This window comes from Dunckerocampus dactyliophorus, chromosome 10 (genome assembly GCF_027744805.1).
Source record: "Dunckerocampus dactyliophorus isolate RoL2022-P2 chromosome 10, RoL_Ddac_1.1, whole genome shotgun sequence".
NCBI classification, from domain to species: domain Eukaryota; kingdom Metazoa; phylum Chordata; class Actinopteri; order Syngnathiformes; family Syngnathidae; genus Dunckerocampus; species Dunckerocampus dactyliophorus.
The window spans coordinates 25,457,168-25,484,736 of record NC_072828.1 but is presented as its reverse complement, the minus strand read 5'-3'; the positions used below and the strand labels follow the sequence as shown (position 1 = coordinate 25,484,736).

Here is a 27,569-nt window from a genome sequence, read left to right as displayed (position 1 = left end):
GACACAGTTTAGTTCCAAATGTGAAAACTGTAAATAGTTCATGGTGTTACATTTGTAAATATTTTTTTTCAATGTAAAACAACCCTTTATGTGTTGTTTATGCTGTGGTATAGTTGTTTAGATATTTGAGCTGTCACTAAAAGATGTTTTTCCTCCCTTTTCTTGTTGGAAACTGATATTTTCCTGAAACTTACCTGTGTTCTAGTGCTGATTACTAAAGAAGGGAAAAAGGTAGAAACAAACTTTTTTTGTGATGAAAAATGAGAGTCTCATCTTTCTTTTGGTAGGTTGGTAGGTTATATGAACATAGAACACAATATTCTGTGTGCCTTGAAAGATCAGTCAAAATCATCAAAAATGGCCGGTACTGAAGGGGTTGTCTTTTGAAAAATGGCTGGGATTGAATGAGTTGATAGTAGCATTACATTTGAATCACATTAACTATGTCATTATGAGCCATGAGGGGTTGCATTCAAAGACACCACATACTCTTTACATTTCAATTCACTGTTTTGAGTGTAGATGTATTTTCTGGGATTTCCGAGCATACTTAAATGCAGCAAATTGTACTTCCGCATTAAGAGTTAGAAAAACGAGTGATAAGAATATCCACTGATTGTTTTTCTTTGTATTTATGTTTATTTAGACCACACATACACGCAGAATAAAGACGTTGATGTGGTGTTCGGAGTGCCACTGAATGCACCTTGCAGTTATCGCGTGACAATCAGGAAGTGTTGTTCCGAGAAGGAGTAGAGACGTTTGTGAGTCCGAGATATATTTATGGTGTTGGAATTGCATTGCTGTTGATGTGTTCAGGTCATAGAAAAGTTCTAAAAGATCGCCAGACTCTGCGTGTCTCTGTGGGGATTCTACACAGTGCCTCCGTCTGTCATCATAACAGAGGGGGGTGGCTTGACATGGTGCGCATGCGTTAATTACGCTAAAACTGTTAACCAAATTAATGAAAACTTCGTTACCACCGTTAACGCGCTGTTTTTGACAGCCCTAATTATATAAGATATGATATTCTAGATTATATTTAATTGTTTCCCCTCCCCAATGTAATATAGCAACTCAAAAGTGACAGCTAAAACAGCTTGGAGTCAAATATGTCTTCAGAACATTGAGAAAACATCATCATGACAATTTTCTGCTCAATAAATTGTAGCTATCAAATTAGGAAATGTCATGAAATATCCATCCATCCATTTTCTTTGCCGCTTGTCCTCACTTGGGTCGCGGGGGTACGCTGGAGCCTATCCCAGCTGACTATGGGCGAGAGGCGGTGTACACCCTGGACTGGTCGCCAGTCAAATGTCATGAAATATGAAGCAATAAATAAAAGTCAACTATTCCTTGAATGACAAACATTCAAGGATGGATGATTGGAGAGTTAAGCGACCCGATCCACCTCTTAATACCACCACTATCAAGTCACATTTATGCAAACCGTCAGTAACATGCAAAAATGCAATATAGCATTGCATGGCACTACAGAATTGGGGATGAATAGCATACTAAAGGAACAAGCTCAGTACATACATCATCGCTAAACAACTTCTAACTCCAACATCTGAAGGAGTACAGAATCAATATTTATCTAACAACATGGCAAAAACATAAAAAAAAAAACATAATAAAATACACCACACACTTAGAACGGTACACAATACACTGTCTGTCTCCTTTCTTTGTGCTGGAACAGGCTCAATTAAGCCCTGCACTGTTCGTATGATGATGCGTTCAAGCGCATTGGTACCTTTGAGTGTTAGGAATAGGCTGTCAGATATCAACTAATTGGAGGACAGACAAATTCTCACATCACTGTATGCCCCATTGCTGATAGTGGATAAGGGACATGGGCCAGCACTCCTGATTCTGAAGTCCTTAGGCAGATTAGATTGATATGGAAACACATAGAAGCTCAAATCTGATTGGGCAAAAAAATCTAACATACACATAAACGTACTGGAAGCAGCGCAGCCAGAGACGTGGTACAAAATGAAGATAATAGATAGTTGGGAATAAATTAATACAATTTTATGGAACAAATACAAGAATTTAAGTCATAAATGTAGGTCAGTGCTTCTGATAGTGGCTAGGCCAGCAGACAAGGCTTTTTTCTGGGCCTGACAACACATCAGTGCCTCTTATCCATCATGTTTTGTGTTTTTTTTTCTCTCTCAAAGCTGAGAAACCCAGACTGCCCTCTCCTGGGCTACTTCATCCAGCTCCTCCTGGAGGATCTCGAGGCGTTCCCAGGCCAGTTGAGAGACGTAGTCACTCCAATGTTGTCCTGGGTCTTCCCCGAGACCTAATGCCGATTGGACATGCTCTGAACACCTCACTTGGGAAGCACTCTCTCTTGATATCACATCACAAACATGAAAATGGGCAATCAAGCTCATCCAGCTGGGGGCAGGTCAAAGGTGGTATCCATGACGTCATAAAAACCCTGAACTTCAAAAGACAGTTACACCTCTTCTCTCAAAAATGACAGAGATGTTGAGATTTTTCTCACCTTTAGTAAATGGTGTAGTAAATTAGTAATAGTATCTGCTAGTGTCGCAGATACCGAAGCCGATACGTTTTATTTGGACATTTTTCAAGATCAATGAATGATTATAGGCAAACACAAAACATTTGGTGGTCTAGTGGTTAGCATGTTGGCCACACAGTAACATTGTGGAGATCGGGAAGACATGGGTTCGATTCTCCCTTGGACATTTCTGTGTGGAGTTTGCATGTTCTCCCCGTGCGTGTGTGGGTTTTCTCCGGGTACTCCGGTTTCCTCCCACATGCCAAAAACATGCATGTTAGGTTAATTGGTGACTCTAAATTGTCCATAGGTATGAATGTGAGTGAGAATGGTTGTGTGTCTATATGTGCCCTGCGATTGGCTGGCGACCAGTCCAGGGTGTACTCCGCCTGTCGCCCGAAGTCAGCTCCAGCATACCCCTGCGACCCTAATGAGGAGAAGCGGCATAGAAAATGGATGGGATGGAAGACAATATCAACAAAATAATTTAAAAAATTCCCTTTTATGACTTAACAAAAGCAAAAAGCAAAAATGACTACTGGCTGTCATTCAAATCCTTTGGATTTTTGTCCACAAACATAGCAGACAACTGAAAAATATCCATCTCAGGCTAGTATGATACTGATGCTACCCTTGACACTATTGATGTTTTGATCGAGATGCCCACTTCTAACATTTTGGTGGTCATAAAAAGGCTCTAAGTGAAACATGTTACTGCTATAACGTCATTAAAATGTCAGTTTGCGGATCTGGGGTTCCGGGAGTGGCGGAGACTAGGCATAGTACGTTTTCGGGACCTTTTTATTGATAATACGGAGAAAATACACTACGCAATTTGTAATGCAGAAGAAAAATTCCAAAATTGATGGGGACCGTTCTTAGTGTATTTTCATAACTTTAAATCTAGCTGAGCTGCCAAATATTATTTCCCCTCTCTGGCCCATTTACAGTCACCTGTTGTTTTGTTCATTTATGCATTTGCTGTGTTTGTTTTACATTTAAGTGTCTTATCCTCCCAGACTTGGATCTTTCTCTTTGGGCTGTGTGTGGCTTACCTTGTGGGCTTTTGTTATTTGTTGTTTATTTCTGATTTTTTCTTGTTCTCTGTCCAAACTTCCAGCTAACGTTGTGTACACTTGTTTTTGACTTTGTCAAAATTTAATACAAATATTTCTGATATAAAAAAGTCAGTTTGCATCACATATAATAGAAAACCTTTCATCCTTTGGTTTTCATGGTTCTAACCCAAATCGATTGTAATCGATTGTAGACTTTGCAGGTTGCGCTGCATTTGAATTGTAGGTATTGTAAAGTGTTGTGTAACATTTCAGCACAGGATGCTTGTGAATATAAATAATGAGCACTTCCTGGACATACACTCACATGAGAGATTAGTTTGTTTGTTTTTTTTAGCTTACATTTCACATCAGCTCGGAAGACAGGAGGTGTTCGCAGTGCACAAGGTAGCCGTTTCAGCGCTGTCATTCTAGGTCTAAGTTCCTGTTGACTCTCTCTTCCTGTTGGGCACACAAAGAGCATCTTAAAGACATACAAAGCGGGTTGGCATGATAACTCTGTGCATGACTTCGACATAAAAAGCGACAGATTATCAGTCATGGTGGAGGAGATTGTCACCAAACGTCTTGGTTTGGTTTTGATGATAACAACGCACATGGTCATCAGTGGTAAGTCTTTTTTTTTTTTTTTTTGCATCATTTTATACAGAATCTCTTATTTTGGTTTTAACGCTTGATTGTTTTGTCTTCCAAATGGATTAGCGGTATTGTCGGTATAATTGGTACTGTATTCTTATACATGCGTTTGTCTGTGCACAGGCCCCGGCCAAGCAGAGGTCACAGGGATTGTCAGCCACAACGTCACCCTGCAGTTCACATTCAATGACGCCATCACCGCTAAGAGCCATTTTGCAGTTTACACAACGGGCCCCCAAAAGATGGCCGAGTGCTCTCCGCGGAAAGGTTGCTCCACAGGAAAACGTGGTTTTGACCTTTACTTTGACAATTCTTCTGTACTTTGCCAAATTACAAATCTCACACAAGGTCACACTGGAACATACTGGGCCACCCTGTTCACGGAAGGAGGCCAGACCAGACCGAGTCCTTCAGTGCACCTGATTGTTCAGGAGGAAAACAGCCATGACACCAGTAGGATACGACTTTCAGTATAAAATCATGTTTTGTGATAAATTAAAGCCAGGAGAAACTAAGCGGGGGAATGGTATGTCCTTGGTAATGGTGATGGTTTAGTTCAGGGGTGTCCAAACTTTTTCCATCAATGGCCACATACTGAAAAATGAAAGGATGCAAAGGCCACTTTGACATTTTGTAAAGCAATGCTAAGAAGTTATATGTACAGTATTTCAAGAAAAAAACTACATCTCATCTTTGTGATGAAGGTGAAAAAACGTATTGTTATTAGCAACTTCAGTCTTTGGTATTGAATTCCACATTTTTGCTGTTTTTTTTTAAATTTTCCAAATATTTCAACTTTCTTCTTAAATCATCTTTGGAAATTTTATTTTTCAAAAAATGATGACTTTATTCCCGTAATATTTCGATCTTATTCCCATAATACTTTTTCCCCAACCGAATTTTACCACAGATTACAACTTTATTTAGTCTTGTTTGTTTCGCGTAATATTACAACTTTTAAAAAATAAGATATTTTTACTTCAATATTTCAACCCTATGCTACTAAAATGACATTCCTCATAATATTACTAATATTATATTAAGTTTATTCTGGTAAAATTGCGACTGCTTGTTACAATACGACTATTTTCTCTTAATATTTTGACGTTTATTTTTGTAAAACTGTTGTATTTTTTTTTTTTCATTTCTGCTGTTACATTTTTTAAACTATTTCATTTCTTCATGTAAATTTTCATCTCGGAATTATGACTTTATTCCCATAATATTTTTACTTTATTCTCGTAACATTGTAACGTTTTTCCGCAACTTAATTTTATCTCATCTCTTTTTTTCTCATAAGAATTCAACTTTTTTCTCTTAATATTTAGATCTTATGCTTGTAAAATTACAGACATTTTTTTTCCATTTCTCCTGTTGTTTTTTTTTTTTTTAATTTTCCAACTATTTCCTCTTGTAAATTTTATTCTCGAAACTGCTTTTATTCCCAACATATTTTGACTATATTCTCTGTATTCTGCCTGTTGTGAGATCAGCAACGAAAGCCTGTTATTCCATTGTTCCGTTGGCCTATGAACACATTCCTTTTTCCCATGCAAAAAGTACCCTTCAACTGAAACTGAGCATTTCGGTATTCTTCTTAAGTCTACATTTCCCTTTTCTATCCCACAGATTCTCATGAACAGGAAAACAGCACAACAACCAAATACCAACCTAGAGAAAGTTCTCCTCTCTTTTTTGGCCCAATCTTTGCTGTCCTTGTGGTTTCACTCGTCGTCTTGTTGGCGGCAACACTCCCCTGCTTCTTCTGGCGTTGCGTCCGAGCAAGAGGTACGTTCTCATCTTTTCGTGTTCTCTGTAACAGGAAGGTGTACAAGAATATTATTTTTAGTCTTTAAGGTGTAGAACGGCACTCGCTTTAACCCAAGGACTACACAGACACCCACCTTCTGACATTTCTCAATGCAAAGCTTCACAAAAGTGAAAAACAACTCCATAACAAGGCAAGAGGCAAGGAACCACATTTGGTCACTTGAACACACAGTAATGCAGTAGAATCACGACATTTCTCACAGTCAATCAGCAAGGTAATGGTAATAATAATTACGGCTGTCAAATGATTACAAATTTTAATCAGATTAATCATAGTTTTAAATTAATTCGTCATGATTAATCACCATTAGCAACTATGTCTGAAATATGCCCATTTTTACTGTATTTAAAGACCAAAAAGGTCAGTGAGTGAGCAAGTCATCACTTGTGCGCTGCTATCGTTATCGGCAGGGGGGAAAAAATGACAGTAATATGAAGCAATACGTTTTTTTTCAATACAGTAATCCCTGGCCACTTCACGCTTCAAATTTCACAGCTTCACTCAATCACGGTCTTTCCAAAATATATTCATTCATAAATCTTGTTGTTTCGTGGTTGAATAATATTTAAGAAATGTTACTTATTTTTTGCCTAAATTAAGCATTTTCATGCATAAAAATGGCTAAATGAACTAGGATACAAATAAAAGGCATTATTCTAGTAATATTAGTTAGTCAGGAAAAACATGCTTTCATTGCAGGTTTGAATTATTTCACAGGCACAATAACCCCCCCAAAAAATCCATCATGAAAACACGGGCTACTGTTGTGGCGGTAATACATGCCAAGCTGAAACTCAACGTCACTTCTGGTCCGTCAACCACTCAACTCCCCCGAACACTGGAACATATTTACAGCAACACACACAAGCACAAGCATTTTCTCTTATTATCTACTACGAGTATATTGGGTAATATGAGTGCAAAAGTGACTATAGATGTGTTATTTTATGTCTAGAGGGCTTTAATAATAGTAAAAACTGTATTCAGAAGGTTGTAAACAGGGTTTCTATGCTCAAACTACAACCTGGAACTAATTGACCGTGATAAACGAGGAATTACTGTACTTGGCTAAAAAATAATCCACTGCATGTCACTGGAAAAACAAAATCTGTGGTTAAAAGCTGAAAATGGCTGTATAGCTGCAACAATCCACCAACCGATGATTAATCAATTAATCAACAACTATTTTGGCATTTGATTCCTCATTTTTTTATTTTAAAATGTAAATATCCTCTGATTTCATCTTCTTAAATGCGAATATTTCCTTAGTCATCCATGAAAGCAGACCTATTATGTTTGTGTTTTAGGCAAAACAAGATATTCACACACATCGCCTTTGACTTTGGAAAACAGTGATGGACATTTTTGCCTCTTTTCCTATATGCTTTGAGTTTTGGCCCCCCGTGCGATTGAGTTTGACACCTCGGGCCTAACCGATTACTCATTTAATCGAAACAACAAGCTTCAGATTAATCGACTAAGAAAATAATCGTTTGTTTCAGGAATTTTTTTTCTATACCGCTTCTCCTCTTTAGGGCCGCGGGGGCATGCTGGAGCCTATCCCAGCTGACTTCGGGCGACAGGCAGGGTACACCCTGGACTAGTCGCCAGCCAATCGCAGGGCACATATAGACAAACAACCATTCACACTCGCATTCATACCTATTGACAATTTAGAGTTGCCGATTAATCTAACATGCATGTTTTTGGATGTGGGAGGAAACCGGAGTACCCGGAGAAAACCCACGCACGCACGGGGAGAACATGCCAACTCCACACAGAAATGCCCAAGGGAAAATTTAACCCAGGTCAAGACAGAATGTATTAAAAAAAATATCTGTGGGGCATCTGTTGACTATTCATATCTTTGTAACGGAGCACGTTTACAAAATCAGCAGATTACTCACAAAACTGTGCAAATTCAGGATGTAAATAAAATACAGTAACTTTTTGTGAGCAGTGTACGGTACTTCCCCACTATATATTTGTGGTGCATTTTGCACTTTTAGAAAATGCTCTGTGGCCGGACAAACACATTTTAACGTCTCCTACTCACTGTCAACACATGCGAGTTTCTGCAGGAAACCGACATGCCCTCGTTACCAGAAGAATCTCAAAAACTGCATTCTTCACCCTCTGTCACTATCAAAGGGGTTGGATCATAACGACTTGTGTGTTTTTTTTTTAATAAACTTACACCAGGGGCACAGGCGCGTGACATAAATCAATCATGATCATCCATAGGGAAATTAGACTAAAATCAACGACGTCAAGAATAAGTTATCTTGTCACGAATTGCTGTTGTGACCAAAGTTGGCACATTTACTGATTTGCTAAACATTTTGTACAGACTGCAGTGCAGAAGAAAACTCGCAACCCGCAACACAGGTGAGACTTCTAAGTCCAAGTAAATATCCGAAACAGAAGCTGCGTTTTCACTCTTGTTTTTTAATTGTCAGGTGCCTCCTGCCGTGCCAGAGCCCACGTTTGTCTACAGTGTCATGGACTTTCCTATGAGACAGGCAACGCATTTGAAGGAGAAGCCAATTGGTACATATTACTGCAGTATTCGGTATCACCCCAACCAAAAAAAATGAACTGCGTTAAGTGCAATTGAATGTAACACAGTTGGGTGTGTTTAAAGCAAAAGGTAGGTGAAATAAAGCTGAAAGAAATATGTACTGTTTTAAATGGGTTTTTTTATACTATTGACACGGGCCAACATGTTAACGTAACAGCGGTAGAGGAACAAGCTCTCCTGGCCAACTAGCAAAACACCAGTAAATCCAGGCACTCATGAAGTGACAGCGGTGACGGCCAATCACACACAAGGAAAGACAGAGCCAATCAATGAGCTTATGGGCGGTCTAAAGGGAAACGGCTGCTTCCCGCTTGGTCCTAGTGCTTGACATTTTAAACTCCCCTGTATAAAAGGCACTGTTGGCGTCGTCCACTGCTGATGGGGATGTGATACAATTTCATGTCAAAAAATCCGAACTATCCATTTAATGTGAAGCAGGCTATTTATAGCTGAACAAAAGAATAAAATCACAACTTCTAAAAGCCTAAATCTTTGCAAAAATGTGAATTCCATGTCATTTTATATCAGGTATTCACACTGTCCTGATCTGTTGGTGTCAAAGGCAAAAAAGCTTTCTCTCTTTGCTGAGGCCTCTCGCAGTGCGCCTTTGCTGCTGAGGGTGGACGCAGTAAGACAGTCATTTGAAACTTCTTCAAATATCCTGTGGGTTATGGAATGAAAAAGAACCCCAAAAAATGTCACCGACCACGAGTCAGAGGATCTGATTGGCTGTTCGTCAAGACACGGGACAACTTTGGCCCAAATGAAGGTTGTCACTGGGGCCGAGTGCAATCCAAAAGACGGCATCTGCGAGAGAAGGGTTCTAAGAACAAAAAACGTCTTCAAAGGCCTCTCCTTCAACGCCACAAAAAAATGGGAAAACATGGGACAATAAAAAGTTTTATTCGCTGATGAAAAAATGGAACCTTGACGGTCCTTCCAACGTTACTGGCATGACGAGGAGATCCCATCTGAGATGTTTTCCACACGGCACAGTGGAGGGATGGGGACCATCATGACCTGGGCTGCTTTTTCTTTCAATGGAGCTTAAGGTTGTGCAGGGGCGTCAAATGGCAGCTGGCTATGTGGAGATGTTGCAGGGGGCATCCCTCGTGACTGAAGGCCCTCGTCTGTGTGGTAATGACTGGCTTTTTTGTAGTTCACAATGTCCGCCTGACAAAGGACGTCTTCCAGAGGAATAACCTCACTCTTTTGGACCATCCTGTGTCTTCCTCTGATCTAAATCCAACTGAGAACATTTGGGGGATGGATGGTAAGGAAAGTTTACAAAATGGACATCAGTTCCAGACGGTGGATGCCCTCCCCTGAAGCCACTGGGGGGGGGGGGGGGGGGGGGGGGGAGGTACAGATACATAAATATATAGCTTCGCCTTCTACAATACCTCCATTTGGATTTTGAATGCAAAAAAGGAATGTAGACTATTTGTGCTTAGTAAAATGATCAGCTGTGCAAGTTTTCTTCAGGTTTTCCTCCATCATAGTGTGAGTGAGAGCCTCAGAAGCACGGTGACACTTTTTGTTTCTGTGTGGAAGTCGGTCACAAGCTCAGCTGCGTCTGACGATCGCTGCCGTTTTCCATCACAGTTATTTTCCTGTACGCTTTCTTTTCAAAAGTAAACCAAAACCTGCTCATTAGTTACAGACGAGCAAAATAAACACCTTTTGATGTGGTTGCCGTTCGTCTTTTTGACTGAAGCGTGAGCACATGCACGCTCCACAGAAGGTTTCCTTCTTTTATTAAGATTGCTTGCTTTAAACCAGGGGGTCCAAAGTACGGCCCGGGGGCCATTTACGGCCCACGACTGCTTTTTTATTGGCCCTCGGCGCATTCTAAAAATACAATTAAACAATAAAATTTTAAAAAACAGCAAAAATGAAAAAATACACGATAATTTTACAAGAATAAAGACATTATATTAACCGAAAAAAATTGCATAAAGGTGAAATATTACAGGAAAAAAGTTGTAATACAGTAGAAGAAACAAACCACACAAAGAATTAAGTTGAAATTTGAGGAAAATTATGTTGGGTAAATGCCATAATGCTATGATAATAAAGTCTAAATATTATGAAAATAAGTTATACTAGTATGAGAAAAAAAAATGTACAAGTAGAACATTGAAATATTTGTAGACATAAAAAAAACAGCCAAAAAGTAATATGAGGAGACACCGTTCATAATAATAATAATAATAATAATAATACGCTTTGTCATTGATAAAATGAATAAATATATTTTATAAGTGTATGTATATTATATTCATTATTTTGTTTGCGTTGGTTTAAAAAAATTAAGTAGAAGCGGCCCCGCATCTTTTAATATTTCGGTCTGCAGCCCTCAGTGGATATACTGTAGTTTGGACACCCCTGCTTTAAAAAATGTCTGGGTTTGCTTGTTTAAACACTGGATATGAAATGTTTTTGTGCTATGAAAACGACGGGTCGCTGCTGTTTGAGGTCGTAGGTTGAAAATCGCTGGATCTTGGTTTTAACACCCTGACTTGCTCGGTCGCAGGTCTTGGTACTCAAACGGTCTAGTGGCAAAGGAGATGGACCACATTGTCTTAGGCAGATGCCGGAGACGCTCCCAAAGCCACTGACGCAACTGTACACTAATAAAAACGGCCACGAGGTGGCAGAAGTGCATTTGATAAGAGCTCGGCATGTGAATGTGAATGGATAAAACATACATGACAGCAGGGTGGAAGTGGAAGAACGCAGAGGAGCGTAACATGCGGCAGGTTAAGGATTGTACGGGGAATTTTAACGCATGCACACGCACACGCATGCACACACACAGTTCAGTTCCAAATGTGAATATTATAAATAGTTCATGGTGTTGTATTTGTAAATAAACTGTTGTTTTGATGTAAAACAGCCCTTTTTTGTGTTGTTTATGTTGTGTAATATTTGTTTAGGTATTTGAGCTGTGACAAAAACAACAAAACTGTGTCAAAGTGAAAGTTATGCTTATGCTTGAAATGTATCTTTTCACAAAAAGCTGGTTTTCTCCCTTTTTTTTTAGTCGGGAACTGATATTTTCCTGAAACTTACCTGCAGTATGTTCTACGGCTGATTACTAAAGAATGGCAAAAGGTAGAAACAAACTCTTTTTTTTCTGATGAAAGATGAGAGTCTAATCTTTCTTTTGGTAAAGAAGGGGTTGTATTTGAACAATGGCTGCGATTGAATAAGCTAAGAGGAAAAGTTGTAATTTAACAAGAAAATTTTACGAGAAGAACATCATAATATTATGAGGAAAAAATAATGTCATTTTAGTAGAGTATATTAAAAAAGGCTTTTTTTTAAGTCGTGAGAAATGAACAAAACAACGTATAAAGTTGTAATTTGTGGAAAATTAGGTTGCGGAAAAAGTTATAACGTTACGAGAATAAAGTCAAACTATTGGGGAAATAAAGTCATAATTACGAGAAAAAAATGTCCAAGAAGGAACTTGAAGCAGCTGAATTTAAAAACCAAAAAAACAACTGCGGAAATAGAAATAAACCAGCAGTAACTTGGCAAAAATAATGTCAAAATATTAACATAAAAAAGTCACAGAAAATAATGTCATTTTAGTAGGATAGAGTTGAAATATTAAAGAAAAAAGACTTTATTTTTTAAAATCGTAATATTATGAGAAACAAACAAAAATAATGTTTGCAGAAAAAGGTTCTAATGTGACAAGAGTAAAGTCAAAATATTATGGGAAAAAAAGTCGCATTTAGCATAAAATTAGCATAACAAGTCATTTGTAGAAAATTTGGTTGCGGAAAAAAGTTATAATGTTACGAGAATAAAGTCAAGCTATTATGGGAATAAAGTCAGAATTCAGAGATTTTACATGAAGAAATTTACATGAAGAAATGAAATAGCTGAAAAAATTTAACAGCAGAAATGGGGGGGAAAAAAACTGTAATTTTACAAAAATAAAGTCAAAATATGACGAGAAAGTAGTCGTATTCTAACTAGGAAAAAAAGTCGCAATTTTACCAAAATAAACTTGCAATATTATGAGGAAAAATAATGTCATTTTACTAGCATAGAGTTGAAATATGAAAGAAAAAATATGTTACTTTTTAAAAGTCATCATATTATGAGAAACAAACAACAATTTGTTTTGAAAATTAGGTTGGGAAAAAAATATGGGAATAAAGTCATGATGTGCTGAAAAGAAAGTTGACATTTTCAGAAAATTCAAACAAAACAACAGCAAGAATGGGGACAAAAAGGGCAAAGTCCATACACATAATACGTTTTTTCATCTATATCACAAAGCTGAGATGCAGTTTTTGTCTTGAAATATGTGTAACTTATCATATCTACTTGACTAAATATCAAAGTGACCGCTGCATCCTTTCCATTTTTTAGTTTGTGGCCCTGGGTGGGAAAAATGTGGACCCCCCCCCCCACTGCTCTATAGTATTGTCCCTTGAGAATAAAATGGTTGCTGAAATGTGAGCGGTGTACTTCGCCAAAGTGACTTTAGCTGTCTTTACAGAATGAGCGCAAGTCAAATCTGCGGTTTAAAGGCATACGATCGCGAGTAGAAACACAAACTTGCTGTAAATCGTCGAATACTGCCCCCTAGTGGCTATAAGGTGCAACACTGCTGTCAGGACGACCTACAATTACTTCTATCGCTTTGTTTTTATTTGCTTTCTCACATAAACCTACAAGAACACACATCGATAAGTTAGAAATCCATCTTTTCAAACGTCAACTTGATCAGTTGCATTTCTCAAAAGAAGCTCGAGAACAAAAATAAAGACTTTGCTCGAAGCTTGACACTGATGTTAGTAATCCATTTTCACTCATGTCGAGATGCAGATGACAGATAAAGGATGCAAGGAGTCATCTTTGAAGGGGGCCGCCGTGAGAACAAGACAACGCCTACCGCAAAAGAATCAAAAGAAAGGTCACCTTCAAAAACACAAGCACGCTCGTGTGGGTGGTGCCACAAACAGACTTGCACGTCTGCAAGGGAGCTGCTTTGAGGATGTGCTGGCCTTCCAGCGTTCGTTTCTCCCACTGCTGACACACGCATGTGGTTTTCTTCTGCAGCTCGTACGATCCGACACACCTGAAACCTGTGACATTTCTGAGAAACAGATCTGGGTTATGTGAAAGCAGGCTGCGAGCAGCAACTCTCTCTTTCTCACACGCATGCACACGCACACACACACACACACACAGGAGAACTCTTATCTCGTACGATCAATGGACTTCATGGGGTGGATTTCAGCACGTGGATATGTTGTCATGTTGCTCATGTTCCCTTTAACTGTGAACCAAGGTAACTTCATTTTCATGTTAATATTGTTCATACTAATCGTGATCTTTGCTGTAATTTCCTGTGTCAAAGCTTATAGGCCTTGTCCTACTTCCAGTGAAATAACGTGTCAAAACCGATATATATAGCGATCCCTTGTTTACCGTGGACAATTGGTAAGAATTTGATTTCCGCAAAGTCTGAGACCTGATTTAAAAATGAAAGATTTGCATACGTAAGCATCAAAAACTTGTTTAAGACCTCCTAATTACGGCTTTTACCATGATTACAGACATGAAATAACACCCCTATAGTCACGTTTACATGTGTATTACCCAATATAGTAGACACTATAACAAAATCATTCTCAAATACACTCACACGTAGGCCTGTCACGATAAATGGTCGATAATCGTGCGACAAATTATCGGCGTTAATCGATATCATTGACATTTTTTCACATTCACATTCGAACCACTAGATGGTACTCAAGTATAATGTACCCGCGTGACACAGAAGTTGCCTGTTGAGGCCCTGCCTTCGTTAAGAAAAAAAAACACTACAATAAAAACTACATACACACACGCGCAGTTATGTAGTGTAGGGAGTAGGGAGAGAAGGTAGGGAGTCATATTTGAGCTGCACCACGTATCTGTAGTGGCAGAGTAAAATGCAATGTTGCTGATTGTCCTTCAACGCGCCTTCTTTGTGACATGTACGTGTACGTTCTCCCAGGCAATTCGTACGGTCTGTCAAACATTTAGAACATTCCCCAAAATGTTGGCTTTTCAACCGTATTGAAAGGTTGCATTTCTTTTGCAATGAGTGCGCACCATTTTGCGCTGTTTCTTTTTATATTTACTCCTCCAACTGTCGGGACGAAGGCTGTGCTGCACATCCACACCAGAACTGTGGCATTCGGCTTAGAAAACTATCGCTTTTGTGCCTTCATTCATATTAGCGTTTGCTTGCTAACTTGCTAACTGCTAGCACTCTGCCTGTGTATCCACTCACTACTAGCCCCCGCCTCCGCGTACTGGGACAAAGAGGCTGAATGGCTGACAGGAGGGTTCACTCTCTCTGTTCATTCCACTAAAGAGCCAATGCGCACAGACACATGCAGACTGTGTGGTACTGCGAGAAGGAACAGGCATATACGCACGTCAATTTATCGAGGCCGTCAAAATGATCAACCTTTTTTTTTTATTGTTCGATTAATCGATTTATCGATTATCGTGACAGGCCACGTTAGTATTGGAGAGTTCCTTGTTTTTTTCAGGACAGTTCAATGCTTCCTCGTTCTCTTCTTCTACGGACACTTTTAGCTCAAGGGTCGGCAACCTTTACTATCAAAAGAGCCATTCTGCCCCCTCTTATGCTCAAGAAAAATAGTCGGGAGGTGCAAACGTAACACGAGTTTTAGTCTTTTTGCATTTATACAACATCATACGACAAGCAGAGGTGCCGTCCGCAGTCCTTCCTGTATTCATTTGGGTAAAATGAAAAAAAAAAAAACATAAACGTAGCCCAATTTAATATGAAAAAAAAAGCTTGGCATTTAAAAAAAACTTTTACGGGCCTCTAAGGCCCACACTCAAAACAGAGGCTCAAAACTACACAATACACCCATCACGACAGCAACATTAGTGACACCTAGTGACCGGTGTAGAAAACTATATATCTACAAACGACATGTCTTTTGAATGCCTAATACAGCAGTGATCCCCAACACAGAAAGAAAAAATAATTTTCATGATTTCATTTTTTTGTATGTTTTATTTTGAAAAGTAGCCGGATCTCTCTGTTACATCCGTCTCACTTGACGCATGTCCATTGTGTGTGTGCTAACTTTACCTCTTGCCGCACAGATAGACTTACTGTTGTATTTTTACCATTTTTTTTTCATCTCATATTTGGTCTCAAATGCTGATACTATGTGGGAACGCATAAAGATAAGTTTTGATGACTTATTAAGTGATAATGTGCACATTTGTCTAAAGTTAATTCATGCTAGCGCACTGCCTCCTACCACACACGTCAAACAGTGACGTAATAATCTCTCTGGAAAAACTTGGCTGGAACTTGAACTGGTGGATGGTGGGTCGGCATTCATTTTGTGCTTTTAATTTGATGTTACTCATGTCTTAGTTTTACATAATACATAATAAATAAGATAAATTAGATCGCTATAATATACGAACCCCCAACCCCTCGGTCCGCGGGAGATTTGTGGGAACACAAGCCGGTCCGTGGGTCAAAAAAGGGGACCACTGTTAGACAGCACGTTAGTTCATTTAGCCACGTTTATGCTTGAAAATGCTTAATGTAGGCCAAGAATATGTAAAATATACTGTACATATTCTGATTAATAACAGGCCGTATTCAACCACAAAAGCGTCGATAATTGACACATGTATTTATTCTGAAAAAACATATTAAAGTGAAGCCGCGAAAGTCAAAGCACAAAAGTGGTGAGGGATGACTGTACCCTAATTTGCAACATGCTTCTCCAAAAGGGTCAGCATGCGACGCTCCTTCAAGTCCTCAGTGCTTTCGAAGAAACAAAGAGGAGTCCGTTTACAAGTGCGAATGGCACCAGAACACAACTGAGGGTGACGCGACGTTTGACCTCCGCTTCAGCTTCTGGTAAGCGCCACGGCGAGTGGTGAATATACACCTTCGATCGTGGTTTTATTTATACGCTGAAATCTGCAGTGACAAACCGTTGGGGAGCTTCAGAGAGACCCACGCTTGGGTCAACGAGGAGCAGCTCATCAGATTTCGGCCTGTCGACGTTTGGGTGGAAGCGCATGTCGGAGACTCCAAGTGCACGTCAAACAAGACTTCCGTTTTACTCAGCGAAACAGGTGAGGGACAGACTTGGAAGAAAACAGTGCTGTGTGACTGCAAGCGTGTTGAAAGTACAATCCTGCATACTGTATGTCTGCAATTGTTCATTTAAAATGTGTTCTGCACATGTGGGAGGTACATTATAGGGTTTGCAGCAGGGGTGTCCAAACTTTTTCCACCACTTTTTCATTTTTGCTGCTTTTTTTGTTTAATTTTCCAAATATTTCTGCGTAAGTAATTTTTGTCAATTTTCTTTTCTTAATATTATGACGTCATTCCCGTGGTATCCTAATGAGTCGTGATTCATATAAATAAGGAATAATCATTCATTTTGTCCACTTTTCCAAAAATTGCAACTTTATTTTGTTTTGTTTGTGTCTCACAATATTACGACTTCTTAAAAATAACATATTTTTTCTTTAATATTTCAACTCTCTGCTACTAAAATGACGTTATTTTGCCCCGTAATGTTACGAGTTTATTCCCGTTACAAAACGACTTTTTCTTTTCATATTTCCACTTCATTCTTGTAAAATTACAGCTGTTTTTTTCCCATTTCCTAATGTGCACATTTGTCTCAAGTTAATTCATGCTAGCACACGGCCTTTTACCACACACGTCAAACAGTGATGTAATAATGGTCGGTCGCATTCAGATGTTGTTCATGTCTTCGTTTTACACAATACGTAATAAATAAGATAAATTAGATCGCTATAATGTACGACCCATGCCCCCCCACCGGGCCGCGGGAGATTTGTGGGAACACAAGCCGATCTGTGGGTCAAAAAAGGTTGGGGACCACTGCCATAAAACACTTAAAAACGTTGTTTTGACCTCAACTGTTCATAAATACGAGACTCACTCGAGGACTTTATTGACCTGTGCTGACCTCACGTGCACATTGAACTGAGATCTGTTCAGTGCGAACAGCGCAGTGTTTATTGGTGCTACTACTATTCCAACAGTTAAATTCGAAGCGCCACGAGACATTTCGGTTTCCTGGACACAAAACCACCTCAGTATGACCTGGACAGCTGCGGAGAAACATCCGGCCATGGCAGAGGTCTGGTTTCGAAAAGCTGAAACTCAGTCGTGGGAAAAGGTGTGTTGTTTTCTTTAGAAATCAATGTCTGCATTCGCTATGTGTCAATTACCGTTTGATTATTTTATTCATGACAGAGACGGAACCTGACAGAGTTCACGCAGAGTAAGAATTTGATGTGTGAGTACTTCTTGTTTGTTTTGCTGTTTTGAAATGTCCCCCAAATCCCTTTAAACAGTCATCAAAGTCAAGTTTATTATCATATTTCTTACTCTCCAAGGTCTCACAACAGTGTAGTTATCAGAAAACCTTTTTACAACCATTTCTAGAACCCTGGAGACATGAAATAACCCCCTCTTTAGTCACCTTTACACTCTATCACCCAATATGGTAGATATAATAGTAGTCAATAAGCCATTTAGGACATACATGAGACTCCTGCTTGTGTGTGTTGCTATAAATGTGTTTCGTAGGGAAGCTGGGGGGGGGGGACAGGAAGACAGGAAGTGATGTTGACGGTTCAGAGTTGAGTTTTAGCTTGGCGTAGGTTACAGCAGCAACAGTAGCCCGTGTTTTTATCGGTGGTTATTGTGCCTGTTGTGAGATCATTCGAAGCTGCAATAAAAGCCTGTTGTTCCGGCGATCAAGTCTGGTGCTTGTGTGTCTCATTGAACACTACAGTGACATTACTGACACCTGCTGACCAGTGTAGAAAACGACATATCATCACATATCATCTTTGAACGTCTCATCTGAATGACTTATAGTTGTACTTTAGTTTATTTATCCATTTTTATGCTTGAAAATGCTTAATTTAGACAAAAAAAATATGTCAAACTCGCTTAAATATGCGTATTCTTTAAATCATAATAAGGCGTTATTCAACCATGAAACACCATGATTATTACCGCCGCCAAGGAGGTTATGTTTTCGCCGGCATTTATCTGTTTGTGTTCAAAATAACTTGGAAAGGTCTGAATGGATTTGGATGACATTTTCAGGAATTGTCGGAAATGGGATACGGAAGGACTGATTCAATTTTCCAGGAATTTTTTGAAAGGATTCTTTGAAATTGCGAGATAGGACCATTTTCGGCATTTGTGCATATAACTCCACAAAAAATGGTCAATGGTCAAATACGGGACAAGTTTCCAACTGGTTGTACAAAATATCAAGAACTGATCCAGATAACGGAATAATTCCGGATACTATGATCCAGAATATCATCATGAATCCGATTGCTAATGGTATGTTTTCATGGTCAACGACTCTAAATATGTCGATAAAATACATGTAGGACTAACATTTATGGTGTAAATCACAATATGGGAGGAACTATGGCGCTTGACGGAGGTCTTCTTTTCTAGTTTCTTAATTAGTATACTTTTGAACAACCGTGATTGAGTGAAGCCGTGAAATTCGAAGCGCAGGGACAAGTGACGACTGTGGTGCCGACCCACAAATAGGTGACTGGGGTTTTTTTTCTCCTTATAATACGACTTTTTCTTTTCATATTTCCACTTCATTCTTGTAAAATTACAGCTGTTTTTTTCCATTTCTGCTGTGTGTTTTTTTTTAATTTTCCAACTATTTTAACTTTCTCCTTGAAAATGTTCTTCTCATAATGATGACTTTATTCCCAGATTTCGACTTTATTCTCTTAATATTAGAACCATTTCTGCAAACTAATTTTCCAAAAATTACAAACATTATTTGTTGTTTTCTCATAATATTCCGACAATAAAAGATCATGTCTTTTTAAATAATAATATAATATAATATTTAATATTTAAACTTTATGCTACAAAAACGTTATTTTTACTCATAATATTACAATGTTATTCTCGTAATATTACGACCTTTTCTTGTTAGATTACATCTTTTTTTCTTGAATATCTTGACTTTATTCTTGTAAAATGACTGCTGATTTTTTCATTTTTGCTCTTACTTTTTTGTTTTTTTTAAAGTTTGCTTCCTAAATTATATTTTTAGAATGTGCAGCGATCCAACAAAAAAACAGACATGGGCCACTACTGGTTTAGAGTATCAAAAATTGTCAGATTTTGACAGGATAGTTGCCATTGCTTTAAGACATGTAGTGAAGCCTGCTTGCTTGTTTTATTTGTTTTTCCCCCCAAAAGCTGTCCTCTGTGAAGTGCTGGGTCTTAATTCAGAAGGGGATTTTGCTATTTAAACATACAGTATGTCTTCTTGTATTTCTTTCTTAAGCAGACCAGTTAGTTATTGAGGACCTCCAGAAGCGTACATCCTACCAGGTTCAGCTCAGACACCAGACCACAGTGACTCGCTACCCGCTGTGGAGCGACTGGTCTCCGCTTGTGATTGTTCCTGCAGGTGACATCAACTCCTTTTATTCCAAATGATAAAATCAACTGGTTTAAAAAAAAAAAGAAAAAAAGAAGTACAAATGAAGACACTCTCAGGCGTTGAAGCATTTTGTGAAACACAAAGATGCTGCTTACCATCATTTGGCTTTTCAACACAGAGCTTGAACGTAAACTGGATGTCAACATGACTCTAGAAGCTTTAGAAGGTTTTCGCAAGGTCACACTACTGTGGAAGGTGAGTCAATAATCGCACCATTACATTGGTCAGCATCAATTTTTTAAAAATACCGTCAGTACGATCATGCCTCTCTGGCAGTGTGTCTGATCTGCAGTCTGTCCCTTAGCCAGTGCACCACGCCACGGCAGTGTCAGGACTGACGTACATCCTAAAAGACACTCAGTCTCCCCGAGGATGTCCTTGCAAGAAGAAGCCACATTCCATCAAGCAGACGGAACACACCGAATATGTGTCCTACTCTCCTGTCAGCATCTCTGTTATCGCCAGAAATGCGGCAGGCTCTTCTCCTGAAGCCGTCATACAAGTGCCGGCCGGACCGGCTCCCGATTTGAAACGTAAGATTCACATGTTATGGGTTGTTTTTCCATTGCGATTGTGGTTATTCATACTTTGTTTTGGATTTACAGCTTGTGATAAAACATTACTGAATGGAAAAGTGAAAAAGTCCACCTGCCTTGAGTGGTACGAGCTTCAAGATGGAGACTTAAGGCCGGAAAGTGTCAGAACGTTAACAGCCAGGACGACTAAAAGAGAGAGGAAGCTCATGAGAAACAGTAAGTTGTGGTTAAAGAGCAAACATCACCAACACTGAGGAGAAACTGCACCTGTTACAGTATATACCTATATATACGTAAGACGCACATACAGTGTTCCCCTGTTTATCGCGGGGGATAGGTTCCCAAAATAGCCCGCAATAAGTGAAATCCGCAAAGTAGCCAACTTAATTTTTTTGCAATTATTATATGTTTTAAGGCTAAAACCCCTCATCATACACTTTATACACTTTTCTCAGACATTTTCTCACACTTTTCTCTTATTTAAAGTTCAAATTTCTTTTGAATTTTAATGATCAACCTACCAGGTTGGGCACAAGAAACGATTAAGTGACTCACGCGTATTTCACTCCGTGCATCGACCATGCCTCTTTGTCCTGGCACCGTTCGGCTGTAGCGTCAGTGCTCCCGTCGTCGTATTGTCCTCCTCCTCGTCCTCCTCCTTGAACCGAAGAGAAAACCTGTTTACGACCTTCTAAATATGGTTTTAATGTTATGAGCCCTCTAGACATGAAATAACACCCCTAAAGTCACCTTGGCACTCATATTACCCAACACTGTATACACAATAACAGATAATAAGCCATTTAAGACATAAATAAGACTTGTGTGTGGTTTTAAATATGTTCCGGTGTGTTGGACAGGTTACGGCCGCAACAGTAGCCTGTGTTAGGGTTATTGTGCCTGTTGTGGCATCATTCAAACCTGCGATAAGAGCTTGTTCCAGCGAGCAAGTCTGGTGCTTGTGTGTCTCACTGAATATTACAGTAACATTACTGACGAGCAGTGTCGATAGTAGATATCATGACAACGTATTTTAATGCGTCTTCTGAATGCCTTATATTTGTATAACATATGAATTCAGCTATTTTTATGCTTGAGAAATTCTTAATTTATGCAAAAATGTCACATTTGCTTAAATATGCCTTTTTAAAACTAATAATAGACTGTATTCAACCACGGAACAGTATATTTTTGAAAAGTCGTGATAGAGTGAAGCCGTGTAATTCAAAGCCCGAAGGTGAGGGATGACTGTATTTAAATTTGCGAAGTGAAATACTTACAGAAATCTTCCAAAAGGTGAGCGCACCAGTCACATTTCTGCAAATATTTTATGATATCTTTTCATGGAACAATACTGGAGAAATGACACTTGGATCCAATGTAAGGTAGTCAGTGTATGGCTTATATAATATAACAGTGTCAATTTATTGTCCCCTCAAAATAAGTCAACGCGCAACCATTGATGTCAAAACAGCTGGCAACAAAAGTGAGCACACGCCGAGGTGAACATGTCCAAATTCTGTCCAAAGTGTGACTATTTAGCGTAGCTACCATTATTTTCCAGCACTGCCTTAACGCTCTTAACAGTGAGTCGTCGATTAGTCTCTTAGCCTGAATTGAACTCCTGAAATCCAATAACATCTGCACCATATTCTACCTTATTGAGATGTACCTGAATCTAATGATTGACTGTTCTGCTTTCTGTTGTAGGCACTAAGGACTATGTGGGTTACCTTTACTATGAGCATCTGTGTGTCAACAAGAGACCGAAAACAGTTAACATGTGTCTTTTTTATCAGAAAGAAAACGGTGAGTTCATTTGAGCTTGACCTTCATTGGTCTTGTTTACCTTAGGGCACAAGATACACTTGTGACTGACCTATGATCATTTTTCTTTATTTTGTTGTTGTCCAATGAGATAGTTGCAAATGCGAATGTATGCACTTGATCGGTGCTTACATTTGAAAGAAAATGGATGGATGCATAATCAATTATCCAATTAATCAACAACTATTTTGGTGTTTGATTAATTGTTTTTTATTTGAAAATGTAAATACAGTGGTGTGAAAAAGCAATTGCCCCCTCGTTAAAACATAACTGAGATTAATTGAGATCTATCAGTCTAGAAAAGGTTATAAAGCCATTTCTAAAACTTTGGGACTCCAGCGAACCACAGTGAGAGCCATTATCCACAAATGGGCAAAACATGGAACAGTGGTGAACATTACCAGGAGTGGCCAGCCAACCAAAATGACCCCAAGAGTGCAGCGACAAGTTATCCAAGAGGTCACAAAAGACCCCACAACAACATCCAAAGAACTGCAAGCCTCACTTGCCTCAGTTAAGGTTAGTAGTGTTCATAACTCCACCATAAGAAAGACACTGTGCATGGCAGAGTTCCAAGGCTGCTGAACAAAAACACACCAAAAACATTGCTTGTCTCAATTTTGCCAGAAAACATCTTGTTGATGCCCAAGACATTTGGGAAAATACTTGTTGAACTTTTTGGAAGGTGTGTGTCCCATTACATTTGACGTAAAAGTAACGCCGCATTTCAGAAAAAGAACATACTAACAGTAAAATATGGTGGTGGTAGTGTGACGGTCTGTGGCTGTTTTGCTGCTTCAGGACCTGGAGGACTTACTGTGATAAATGGAACCATGAATTCTGTTGGCTACCAAAAAATCCTGAAGGAAAATGTCCGGCCATCTGTTCGTGACCTCAAGCTGAAACCAACTTGGGTTCTGCAGCAGGACAATGACCCAAAACACACCAGCAAGTCCACCTCTGAATGGCTGAAGAAAAACAAAATGAATACTTTGGAGTGGCCTGTCAAAGTCCTGACCTGAATCCTATTGAGATGCTGTGGCATGACCTTAAAAAGGCGCTTCATGCTGGAAAACCCTCCAATGTGGCTGAATGACAACAATTCTGCAAAGATGAGTGGGCCAAAATTCCTCCACAGCGCTGTAAGAGACTCAATGCAAGTTATCGCAAACGCTTGATTGCAGTTGTTGCTGCTAACGGTGGCCCAACCAGTTATTAGGTTTAAGGGGAAATCACTTTTTCACACAGGGCCGTGTAGGTTCGGAGTTTTTTTTGTGCCTTAATTTAAAAAAAAGTTTCATTTAAAAACTGCATCTTGTGTTCAGTTGTGTTGTCATTGACTAATATTAACATTTGTTTGGTAATCTGAAACATTTAAGTGTGACGAACATACACAAAAATAAAAAATCAGGAAGGGGGCGAACACTTTTTCACACCACTGTATCTTTGTGTTTTCGGAAAAACAAGATATTCTCACACATCAGCTTTGACTTCGGAAAATCCTTTCTGATATGTTGCGGACCAAACCACCAACTGTTAGTGTTTGGTTCATATTGATTTGGTCCGTCTCGGGCATAACCGATTACTTGATTAATCAAAACAACAAGCTTCAGATTAATCAGCTCAGAAAATAATCATTAGCTGGAGCCCTAATCCTTATTATGACACTCATTTTTATCTTGTTCTGCTATAGAGGAACTTCCAATGGTCTTTGTGTCATTTTTCATTGGAGGTCCCGGAAGGACAGTTGACAGGGGAATTTTTCAAAAATAGAAATGAATAGAAAGACTGAAAATAATCCATCAAGTGAAAGACATGGCGTTCTTACTCACGTCACAGTGCATTTATGCACGGAATAAAGACAAGCCAATGGAAAAGTCAATTAATTAATGCGATCGCGAATTAATGGCGAGGTGGTTCTGTCACCCTGGCTGGTGAGGCTCCCTGCTGTGGGCCAGGGATAGCGATAAGGAAGTGTTCGTCCTTCTGTCTAACGGCAGACAAAAACATGTTAAAATCCCGGCCATTTACAAATTGCTAGTGTGACTTGAGATTGCAATTTTTTATTTTTATTTTTTAACTCAATCTCATTTTCTCAAACTTTCAGTTCCCAAAAAAGCTCCCCAGGACTTGTTTGTTTTCAATCAAACACACAATTCTGCAACACTGTCTTGGAAAACCATTCCCACTGTGGAGCGGAGAGGTTTCCTCACACATTACAACATGTGTAGTGTGAAAATCAATTCTCAGGGTGAGCTGAAAGGTCAGTAAATCACTTGTTTCTACTCAGTTATAGCCCAAAAGCTTCCTGGCTACGGCTGCTACCGTAACTACAGCATGGTGGAATAGTGTTTAACCTCACATTCGGGACACCCGGCTTTGAATTTCCATCTGTGTGGAGTTTGCATGTTCTCCCTATGCTTGTGTGGGCCATTCATGAACGTGCGTGCATGGTTTTTCTGCCGGGACGTTTCCTAATCCCCTTTTAATTTCAGAATGTCACAGCATACCAGCTTCTTTGGTAACATACCGTCTGGAAAACTTGAGGCCAGAAATGAAATACAACATCAGTTTAGCTGGGGTGACAACAGCAGGAGAAGGTCCAAAGGCCACAGTAACTATCAACACACTGCCATTGATTTCTATGAATGGTATCAGCCCAAACTCACACTATAAAGCACTTTCACTTGAATTCACAAAGTATGAATGTTAATGGTTTATTGAATTAGGTGAAGGCTTCATTTTTAATATAGATTTTTTTCTTTCCTTAATAGAATGGTTGAAACTCGGCTTGGTGTTGGCGTTCCTATTCATTCTCCTTTTAGTAGTGTGCGCATGCATCTGCAAAAGGTATGTGAGTACTGCATTTACAAGTTTTACAGGTTTTAAACACTATCTTTACAGCAAGTTATGCAGTGGAACCTTGGTTAGCGTTGTACATACTGTATATTCCAGATGGGCCGACTCTCCATTTTTCCCATAAGAAATAATGTAAATAGAATAGAGTATAAACGGGAGGGTAGAGGGCAGCCAACCAGGTGGAAACACAATACGTGAGCGCTCGATGAACGAGCGGTTGAAGGCCAGCAGCAGCTTTGCAGATTGTTCTTCCTGAGGACTCTCAGGAAGCGAAGACGCTGCTGAGCCTTCTTTTTAGCAGCCGAGATGTGGTCTGTCCAGGAGAGGTCATCTGAACTCCCAGGAACTTGAATGTGTGGAATCCAATTCATCTGTTCCAGAAAGCCAAAAATGTTATCACAAAATAACATTTTTATAGTTTTACAATCATCGTTTCAATTCAAAATGTATATAAATACAAATGAATGAACACTGAAAGGGATAAACGAGCATTTAATGTTACTTTGACCTTCTATGAAGACGCGATTGTTGCCAAAGACACGATGTGGCAGTGAGATCAACACAGGCACCCCCTTGGTGTTTTGCCATGAGTTATTTCTTGAATTCAATAGTGTTTCTCTGGTAATCGTAACCTTAAATGCTCATTTATTCCTTTTAATCGTCATTTATATGCAATTAGAATTGTTTTTATGCATGTAAAAGTATGAAAACTGTGGTTTGTTTTATCATTGTTGACTTGTGGCGCAACTGTGTTGGTTAGCAAAGAACTACAGAGTCAAGCGCCGGTGACATCATAGGCGGGCGACAGAGATGACGGCTAACAAGGACGTTTTGCACTCACGCAGCCATTTTGTACGCGAACCGGAAAAAGTACGCAAACCGAGGCGAAATTTTGCCGTAAATTTCCGACGTCGACACGCTAACCGGGGTGTACGCTAACCGAGGTTCCACTCTACATCATTTCTTTAGCCGTTTATAATATCTTCTTTTATTCAGAATGAAAAAGAATATACTTCCTCCAGTGCCAGAGCCGTCTATTTTAGACTTTTCCTCTCGTGAATCAGTGACTCAGGTAAATCTGTTTTTTTTTTTCCTAAATGAATATTTGAAGTAAGCACATGTCTGTGTGGGGATTTTCAAGAAGACTAATTCCGAAAGTGAGAAAGGAGAAGACAGTGAGAGCTTGTGTTGCTCTCAGTTGATGTTTTTTGTCAGGGAAGAAAGTCCCTGCTGTTGAAAGATGATGTGAGACAACCATGAACTTTTCTTTGAACTGCCAGGCAGAGCTCAATTGTAAAACGGAAATGTTGTCCAACTTTGCGGACAACAGGAATGGATGCAGGAGGAGGATGAGGAAGTAGAACATGGCTTCACACTGCAGCTGCTCCATCCAACGGGTGAGACCCTAGCCGAGGATGCAGAGGACACGGCCATGTCATTGGACATTGCCATCAAGAGGTTAGACCCAGTGGTGCCTGAGGAGACCAATGCCGATGCCCTGATCCCTTCTTCAACAGCACAAACCCTGAGGGATGCCAAAAAGGAAATCCCAAACACGGAACAAGAGGATTTGCTTGCTTTGTTGTTATACAGGAAAGGATTGGTCTTTGATATGAAGACTGACTTGGTTAAATAGATTCAATGGACTTCACTGTGAGATCATGTGTATTATTTCAACAACCCAAATCACCATCTCTCCCAAACTCTTACAACAGAAAGGTTATACAATAATCCCTCATTCATCACAGTTCATTGATAAGTGAATTTCTGTGAAGTAAGATTACTCATATATAAATTGAATATTTTCATAGTTTAAGCAGAGAAAATCTGTTTACAACCTTCTAAATATGGTTAACATTATTAGAGCCCTCTAGACAGGAAATAACGCCCTTACAGTTACCTTTACACTCATATTACCCAATATATTAGACATAATAATGGAAAATAAGCCATTTAGGACATAAGTAAGACTTGTGCTTGTGTGTTGCTATAAATGTGTTCCCTGGGGGAGATGAGCGGTGAAGTGACGTTGAGGGTTCAGAGTTGAGATTCAGCTTGGCATGCCTTACAGCCCCAAAAGTAGCCCATGTTTTGTTTAGGCATATTTA

At 39.3% G+C, this 27,569-nt stretch overlaps 2 protein-coding genes and 1 long non-coding RNA gene across 7 annotated transcripts; 2 read left to right on the top strand and 1 right to left on the bottom strand.

The window, feature by feature from the left end:
* The first annotated feature begins 737 nt into the window (after positions 1-737).
* Positions 738-9,923, top strand: LOC129189333 (uncharacterized). 4 transcript variants are annotated; one of them, XM_054790942.1, is made up of 7 exons: positions 738-764; positions 2,193-4,227; positions 4,378-4,521; positions 4,603-4,707; positions 5,884-6,042; positions 8,436-8,473; positions 8,545-9,923. In XM_054790942.1, exons 2-7 carry the CDS (start codon positions 4,158-4,160, stop codon positions 8,680-8,682), a joined length of 654 nt encoding a protein of 217 aa, XP_054646917.1. In that variant the 5' UTR covers positions 738-764; positions 2,193-4,157; the 3' UTR covers positions 8,683-9,923. The 4 variants fall into 4 exon arrangements, with proteins under 4 accessions (XP_054646917.1, XP_054646913.1, XP_054646915.1 ...); XM_054790938.1 differs by having other exon boundaries at positions 4,378-4,707; XM_054790940.1 differs by having other exon boundaries at positions 743-764; positions 4,077-4,227; positions 4,378-4,707.
* LOC129189334 (uncharacterized) lies at positions 3,937-13,966 on the bottom strand. Its single transcript, XR_008572787.1, has 3 exons — positions 13,611-13,966; positions 5,926-6,067; positions 3,937-4,059 (listed from the first exon to the last, which is right to left on the bottom strand). It is a non-coding gene; the product is annotated as an uncharacterized LOC129189334 (long non-coding RNA).
* On the top strand, positions 13,817-27,569 carry il12rb1 (interleukin 12 receptor subunit beta 1). Of its 2 annotated transcripts, none has more exons than XM_054790937.1 (15): positions 13,817-13,983; positions 16,476-16,605; positions 16,675-16,826; positions 17,775-17,911; positions 17,989-18,031; positions 20,084-20,206; positions 20,358-20,434; positions 20,544-20,772; positions 20,845-20,991; positions 22,486-22,584; positions 24,710-24,865; positions 25,098-25,253; positions 25,377-25,452; positions 26,458-26,533; positions 26,792-27,569. In XM_054790937.1, exons 1-15 carry the CDS (start codon positions 13,854-13,856, stop codon positions 27,095-27,097), a joined length of 2,037 nt encoding a protein of 678 aa, XP_054646912.1. In that variant the 5' UTR covers positions 13,817-13,853; the 3' UTR covers positions 27,098-27,569. The 2 variants fall into 2 exon arrangements, with proteins under 2 accessions (XP_054646912.1, XP_054646911.1); XM_054790936.1 differs by having other exon boundaries at positions 20,081-20,206.

What these genes read in the sequence shown, in the direction of transcription:
- LOC129189333 (XM_054790938.1), top strand. Translation starts at nt 4,158, where the DNA reads ATGGTGGAGGAGATTGTCACCAAACGTCTTGGTTTGGTTTTGATGATA. An exon ending in AACGCACATGGTCATCAGTG is followed by an intron (nt 4,228 to 4,377) that starts GTAAGTCTTTTT and finishes GTCTGTGCACAG; the next exon opens with GCCCCGGCCAAGCAGAGGTC. An exon ending in GGAAAACAGCCATGACACCA is followed by an intron (nt 4,708 to 5,883) that starts GTAGGATACGAC and finishes TCTATCCCACAG; the next exon opens with ATTCTCATGAACAGGAAAAC.
- il12rb1 (XM_054790936.1), top strand. Translation starts at nt 13,854, where the DNA reads ATGCACACGCACACACACACACACACACAGGAGAACTCTTATCTCGTA. An exon ending in CCCTTTAACTGTGAACCAAG is followed by an intron (nt 13,984 to 16,475) that starts GTAACTTCATTT and finishes CTTCTCCAAAAG; the next exon opens with GGTCAGCATGCGACGCTCCT. An exon ending in AAACTCAGTCGTGGGAAAAG is followed by an intron (nt 17,912 to 17,988) that starts GTGTGTTGTTTT and finishes TATTCATGACAG; the next exon opens with AGACGGAACCTGACAGAGTT.